At 50.7% G+C, this 7,921-nt stretch overlaps 1 protein-coding gene across 1 annotated transcript; it reads right to left on the bottom strand.

Annotated features, from left to right (window-relative positions):
* Positions 1-110: 110 nt before the first annotated feature.
* On the bottom strand, positions 111-1,004 carry LOC149913226 (uncharacterized). Its single transcript, XM_090130295.1, has one exon. It carries the CDS (start codon positions 1,001-1,003, stop codon positions 254-256), a length of 750 nt encoding a protein of 249 aa, XP_089986421.1. The 5' UTR covers position 1,004; the 3' UTR covers positions 111-253.
* Positions 1,005-7,921: the final 6,917 nt, after the last annotated feature.

Here is a 7,921-nt window from a genome sequence, read left to right as displayed (position 1 = left end):
GCCTCGTTAACGGCCGCGGGGTCGGCGGAGGTCATCGACCTCGCAGGGGTCATCGACCTCGGGTTTGGGGGGTTAATGAGGGATTCGTTAAGGGGGCGCGGCGGCCTTAATTGGATGTGGGAGTTCGTTAGCGGCTCGGCCCCGGGGTTAATTGGCGCGGGGTTAACGAGCGGCTCGGGGTGGGGGGGGCGGGAGGTAATTAAAGGTTCGTTAACGGGGCGGTTGATTGATTCCTCCCGGGCGTTAATTGGCCTCAAGCCATCGCGCTGAGTTCCAACGTGGCGGCCGCCATCTTGAAAATGGCCACCAGAGCGGAGGCCGCCATCTTGAAAGCGTCCGCCAGTGTGCAGGCCGCCATCTTGAAAATGGCCGCCGTCTGGGTGTCGGCCATCTTGGTGTCGGCTGTCTTGCCATCCGCCGTGATGGCCGCCATCTTGCCAACCGCCATCTTCATGTCGGCCATCTTGGAGTCGGCCATGTTGCTGTCGGTCATCTTGCCAGCCGCCATCTTGGATTTGGCCATCTTGGTAGCCACCATCTTGGTGTTGGCCATCTTGGATTCGGCCATCTTGGTGTCGGCCATCTTGCCGCCTGCCATCTTGCCAGCCATCATCTTCACGTCGGCCATCTCGAATTTGGCCATCATGGTGTCGGCCATCTTGCCACCTGCCATCTTGGATTCGGCCATCTTGAACTCGGCCATCTTGCCAGCCACCATCTTGCAGTCGGCCATCTTGCCGCTGCCCATCTTGCCACCCACCATCTTGGTGTCGGCCATCTTGCCAGCCACCATCTTGCAATCGGCCATCTTGCAGCCGGCCATCTTGCAGCCGGCCATCTTGCCACCCGCCATCTCGCGGTCGGCCCTCTTGGTGTCGGCCATCTTGCCACCCGCCATCCTGCAGTCGGCCATCTTGGCGTCGGCCATCTTGTTGCCGTCCATCTTGCCACCCGCCCTCTTGACTCCGTCCATCTTGCCACCCGCCATCTTGCTGCCGTCCATCTTGACTCCTACCATCTTGCCAACCTCCTTCCTGTCCCCCACCCACCTCGACTCCCCCGTCCCCCTTCCTCCCCCCCTCGCTCCTCCTCCTGGCCCTCCTGGCGGGGTTGTGGGTGGGCTGCAGGGCGGCCGCCCGATGGCGGAGCAGCCGGGTGAGGAGGAAGCGGCGCTCGCTTCTGGCTCGTAGCCATTTGCTCTCGATGCGAGCCAGCTCATCGCACAGCGCTCCGTTCTGCAGCACCAGCAGCCGGGCCCAACGGCGCAGGCGGCGGAAGCGGGCCTGGGGGCGGGGCATGGAGGGCTAATTAGTTAATTAACCGGGTCCGTGGTTAATTGATCTCTTCCTTTGGTATTTGAGCAGTTCTTTCGGTGATTGAACAGCTCCTTCGGTGATTGAACAGCTCCTTCGGTAATTAATCGCCTCCTTCGGTAATTAACTGCCTCCTTCGGTAATTAATCGCCTCCTTCAGTAATTAATCACCTCCTTCGGTAATTAACTGCCTCCGTCGTTAATTGATCTCTTCCTTTGATAATTAATCGCAGCTCTTTCGGTGATTGGACAGCTCCTTGGGTGATTGAGCAGCTCCTTCGGTAATTAATAGCCTCCTTCGGTAATTAACTGCCTCCTTCGGTAATTAATCGCCTCCTTTGGTAATTGATCACCTCCTTTGGTAATTAATCGCCTCCGTCATTAATTGACCGCTTCCTTCGGTAATTAATCGCAGCTCTTTCGGTGATTGAACAGGTCCTCAGGTGATTGAGCAGCTCCTTCGGTAATTAATCGCCTCCTTCGGTAATTAACTGCCTCCTTCAGTAATTAATCGCCTCCTTCGGTAATTAATCACCTCCTTCGGTAATTAACTGCCTCCGTCGTTAATTGACCGCTTCCTTCGGTAATTAATCGCAGCTCTTTCGGTGATTGGACAGGTCCTCGGGTGATTGAACAGCTCCTTCGGTAATTAATCGCCTCCTTTGGTAATTAACTGCCTCCTTCGGTAATTAACCAGATCCTTTGGTAATTGATTAGCTCCTTCGGTAATTAACTGCCTCCTTCGGTAATTAACCAGCTCCTTTGGTAATTGATCAGCTCCTTCAGTAATTAACCAGATCCTTCGGTAATTAATCGCCTCCTTTGTTAGGCGGATCCACTCAAGAATTAATCAGCTCCTTCAGTAATTAACCAGCTCCTTTGATAATTAACCACCTCTGGCAGTAATTAATCAGCTCCTTTGTTAGGTGGATCCACTCAGGAATTAATCAGCTCCTGCGGTAATTAATCGCCTCCTTTGTTAAGTGGATCCACTCAAGAATTAACCAGCTCCTTTGGTAATTAACCAGATCCTACGGTAATTGATCAGCTCCTGCGGTAATTAACCAGCTCCTTCGGTAATTAACCAGCTCCTTCGGTAATTAATCAACTCCTTTGGCAATTAATTGCTTCCTTTGTTAGGTGGATCCACTCAAGAATTAATCAGCTCCTTCGGTAATTAACCAGATCCTTCGGTAATTAACCAGATCCTTTGTTAGCTGTATCCACGCAAGAATTAACCAGCTGCCTTGTTAATTAAGCAGCTCCTTTGATAATTAACTGCTTCCTTCGGTAATTAACCAGCGCTTCGGTAATTAATCGCCTCCTTTGTTAGGTGGATCTGCGCAGGAATTAATCAGCTCCTTCGGTAATTAATCAGCTCCTTCAGTAATTAACCGCCTCCTTCAGTAATTAGTCAGTTCCCTCGGTAATTAACCGCCTCCTTTATTAGGTGGATCTGCTCAGGAATTAATCAGCTCCTTTGATAATTAATCAGCTCCTTCGGTAATTAATCAGCTCCTTTGGCAATTAATCGCCTCCTTTCTTAGTTGGATCTGTTCAGTAATTAACCACCTCCTGCGGTAATTAATCAGCTCCTTCAGTAATTAAGCGCCTCTTTTGTTAGGTGGATCTGTTCAGTAATTAACCAGGTCATTTGCTAATTAACCACCTCCTCTGGTAATTAATCAACTCCTTCGGTAATTAACCAGCTTCTTCCTTAGGTGGATCTGCTCAGTAATTAACGAGCACCTTCGGTAATTAACCGCCTCCTTCGGTAATTAACCAGTTTCTTCCTTAGGTGGATCTGGTCAGTAATTAACCAGGTCCTTTGCTAATTAACTGCCTCCTTCACTAATTGACCAACTCCTTCCTTAGGTGGATCTCATCAGTAATTAACCAGCTCCTCCGCTAATTAACCAGTTCCTTCGTTACTTAAATAGCTCCTTTATTAGTTCATGAGCTCCTTCGTTAGGTGCATCCACTCAGTAATTAACGAGCTCCTTCGGTAATTAACCATCTTCTTCTTTAGGTGGACGCGCTCAGTAATTAATCAGTTCCTTTATTGGGGCTCACTAATTAACCGGCTCTTCATTAATGAGCACCTTCATTAGGGGTTTAATGAGGATGGGCAGCAGCAGAGGCACCCTGAAAGGAGAGAACAGCAGTAATTCGTTAATTGGTCCATTAATTGGCTAATTGGTTGGTTAATTAGTTGGCTAATCCCTTCGGTAATTGATTAGGTAATCGGTTAATTAATTAGCATTGCAATTAATTCACACCACGCAATCAGTGCAATGTTTTGCAGTGAATGCAATGCTGTGCAATTAGCACCGTGCATATTAATTAGCGCCATGCATATTAATTAGCAGCATGCAACGAATGCAACGCTGCGCAGTGAATGCAGTGCTGTCCAATTACCTCCAATTAGTGCATGTTAATTAGCACCGTGCATATTAATTAGCGCCCCGCAACGAGCACCGTGCATGTTAATTAGCACCGTGCGTATTAATTAGCCCCGTGCATATTAATTAGCAGCGTGCAACGACTGCAGCGCGCCGCAATGAGTTCCATGCCGTATAATTAACGCCGTGCCCTGCAATTAACACCGTGCATATTAATTAGAACCATGCACTGTAATTAGTTCCGCGCAACGAGCACCGTGCATATTAATTAGCACCGTGCATATTAATTAGCAGCGTGCAACAAATGCAACGCTGCGCAGTGAATGCAGTGCTGTCCAATTAGCACCAATTAGTGCGTATTAATTAGCACCACGCGCTGTAATTAGTGCCGCGCAATGAGCACCGTGCATATTAATTAGCACTGTGCATGTTAATTGCAATTAACACCGTGCAACGCGTGCAATGCTCTGCAATTAGCACCGTGCATATTAATTAGCACCATGCACTGTAATTAGTGCCGCGCAACGAGCACCGTGCATATTAATTAGCACCGTGCATATTAATTAGCACCATGCATATCAATTAGCAGCGCGCAACGAATGCAATGGTGCGCAGTGAATGCAGTGCTGTCCAATTACCTCCAATTAGAGCATGTTAATTAGCACCGTGCGTATTGATTAGAGCCGTGCATATTAATTAGCAGCGTGCAATGACTGCAGCAATGAGTTCCATGCCGTATAATTAACGCCGTGCCCTGCAATTAACACCGTGCATATTAATTAGAACCATGCACTGTAATTAGTGCTGCACAATGAGCACCGTGCATATTAATTAGCGCCATGCATATTAATTAGCAGCGTGCAACGAATGCAACGCTGCGCAGTGAATGCAGTGCTGTCCAATTAGCACCAATTAGTGCGTATTAATTAGCACCACGCGCTGTAATTAGTGCCGCGCAATGAGCACCGTGCATATTAATTAGCACCGTGCATATTAATTAGCACCGTGCATGTTAATTGCAATTAACACCGTGCAACGAGTGCAATGCTCTGCAATTAGCACCGTGCATATTAATTAGCAGCGTGCAACGAATACAGTGCGCCGCAATGAGTATAATTAACACCGTGCATATTAATTAGCTCCGTGCATATTAATTAGCGCGCGGCTAATTAACCGATTAGTGATTACAACGGACTGCCCTGAGCCCCGCGCCGTTAATTAACCCCGCGCCGTTAATGAGCCGCGCGGCGCTGCCGCGTTCCTAATTAATTAGCTCTCCCCCATTCGGAATTAATTAGCGCCCCCCAATTAATCGCCCCGATCGGCCCTTAATGCCGCCCCCCCCCCCCAGCACTCACTCAGCCGCCAGCAGCCGGAACCGGAAGTGAGTAGGCGGGGCTTCCGCCGGAAAGCGGAAGTGCCGCAGCAGCGGAGCGGCGCAGCGGTGGGGGAGGGGGTTAAAATGGAGACTGCGAGCCAGAGGGGCTTGGGGGGGGGGACGGCCATACTGGTGCCATACTGGTCCATACTGGTGCCATACTGGTGCCATACTGGTGTCATACTGGTGCCATACTGGTCCCTATTGGTCCCCACTGGTCCATACTGGTGCCATACTGGTGCCCACTGGTCCTTACTGGTCCATAGTGGTCCATTCTGTTGCCATACTGGTCCCTACTGGTCCATACTGGTCCATACTGGTGCCATACTGGTCCCAATTCGTCCATACTGGTCCCTACTGGTGCCATACTGGTCCGTACTGGTCCATGCTGGTCCATACTGGTGCCATACTGGTCCCAATTCGTCCATACTGGTCCCTTACTGGTGCCATACTGGTGTCATACTGGTGTCATACTGGTCCATACTGGTCCCTACTGGTGCCATACTGGTGCCCACTGGTCCCATTCTGGTGCCATACTGGTGCCATACTGGTGTCATACTGGTCCATAGTGGTCCATACTGGTGCCATTCTGGTGCCATACTGGTGTCATACTGGTCCATTCTGTTGCCATACTGGTCCATACTGGTCCATGCTGGTGCCATACTGGTCCCTATTCATCCATACTGGTCCCTACTGGTGCCATACTGGTGTCATACTGGTGTCATACTGGTCCATTCTGTTGCCATACTGGTCCCCACTGGTCCATACTGGTCCATGCTGGTGCCATACTGGTGCCATACTGGTGACATATTGGTCCCTATTGGTCCCCACTGGTCCATACTGGTCCATACTGGTGCCATACTGGTGCCCACTGGTCCCATTCTGGTGCCATACTGGTGTCATACTGGTCCTTACTGGTCCATGCTGGTCCATACTGGTGCCATACTGGTGCCCACTGGTCCCATTCTGGTGCCATACTGGTGCCATACTGGTCCTTACTGGTCCATAGTGGTCCATACTGGTGCCATACTGGTGTCATACTGGTCCATTCTGTTGCCATACTGGTCCCCACTGGTCCATACTGGTCCATGCTGGTGCCATACTGGTGCCATACTGGTGACATATTGGTCCCTATTGGTCCCCACTGGTCCATACTGGTCCATACTGGTGCCATACTGGTGCCCACTGGTCCCATTCTGGTGCCATACTGGTGTCATACTGGTCCTTACTGGTCCATAGTGGTCCATACTGGTGCCATACTGGTGTCATACTGGTCCATGCTGGTCCATACTGGTGCCATACTGGTGCCCACTGGTCCCATTCTGGTGCCATACTGGTGCCATACTGGTCCTTACTGGTCCATAGTGGTCCATACTGGTGCCATACTGGTGTCATACTGGTGTCATACTGGTCCATTCTGGTGCCATACTGGTCCCCACTGGTCCATACTGGTCCATGCTGGTGCCATACTGGTGCCATACTGGTGCCATATTGGTCCCTACTGGTCCATGCTGGTCCATACTGGTCCATACTGGTGCCATACTGGTGCCATATTGGTCCCTATTGGTCCCCACTGGTGCCATACTGGTGCCCACTGGTCCCATTCTGGTGCCATACTGGTGCCATACTGGTCCCTACTGGTCCATAGTGGTCCATACTGGTGCCATACTGGTGTCATACTGGTCCATTCTGGTGCCATACTGGTCCCCACTGGTCCATACTGGTCCATGCTGGTGCCATACTGGTGCCATATTGGTCCCTATTGGTCCCCACTGGTCCATACTGGTCCATACTGGTGCCATACTGGTGCCCACTGGTCCCATTCTGGTGCCATACTGGTGTCATACTGGTCCCTACTGGTCCATGCTGGTCCATACTGGTGCCATACTGGTCCATACTGGTCCATGCTGGTGCCATACTGGTCCCTATTCATCCATACTGGTCCCTACTGGTGCCATAGTGGTCCGTACTGGTCCATGCTGGTCCATACTGGTGCCATACTGGTGCCCACTGGTCCCATTCTGGTGCCATACTGGTGCCATACTGGTGCCATACTGGTCCCTACTGGTCCATAGTGGTCCATAGTGGTGCCATACTCGTGCCATACTGGTGTCATACTGGTCCATTCTGGTGCCATACTGGTCCCCACTGGTCCATACTGGTCCATGCTGGTGCCATACTGGTGCCATATTGGTCCCTATTGGTCCCCACTGGTCCATAGTGGTCCATACTGGTGCCATACTGGTGCCCACTGGTCCCATTCTGGTGCCATACTGGTGTCATACTGGTCCTTACTGGTCCATAGTGGTCCATACTGGTGCCATACTGGTGCCATACTGGTCTCTACTGGTCCATACTGGTCCCTACTGGTGCCATACTGGTCCCTCTTCATCCATACTGGTCCCTACTGGTGCCATACTGGTCCCTATTCATCCATACTGGTCCATACTGGTGCCATAGTGGTTCCCACTGGTCCACACTGGTCTATACTGGTGCCATACTGATCTCTACTGGTGTCATACTGGTCCATACTGGTTCCATTCTGGTCTACACTGGTCTTTGCTGGTTCCATACTGATCCATACTGGTCTATAATGATTCATACTGGTCCATACTGGTGCCATACTAGTTCCATTCTGGTCTATACTGGTCTATGCTGGTTCTGCACTGGTCCATACTGGTCTATAATGATTCATACTGGTCTATACTGGTCCATACTGGTTCCATACTGGTTCCTTACTGGTCCACACTGCTTCCATTTCGGTCCATACTGGTTCCATACTGGTGCCATACTGGTTCCATACTGGTCCATACTGGGCCCTCCCCGAA

Source organism: Phasianus colchicus, chromosome 40 (assembly GCF_987193195.1).
Source record: "Phasianus colchicus chromosome 40, bPhaCol1.hap1.1, whole genome shotgun sequence".
NCBI lineage: Eukaryota > Metazoa > Chordata > Aves > Galliformes > Phasianidae > Phasianus > Phasianus colchicus.
The sequence above is the reverse complement of the archived record's forward strand: the minus strand, read 5'-3'. Positions and strand labels throughout refer to the sequence as shown.

Bases quoted from the DNA above. Each gene is read 5' to 3' on its own strand.
- LOC149913226 (XM_090130295.1), bottom strand. From the start codon at position 1,003: ATGGACGGCAGCAAGATGGCGGGTGGCAAGATGGACGGAGTCAAGAGG.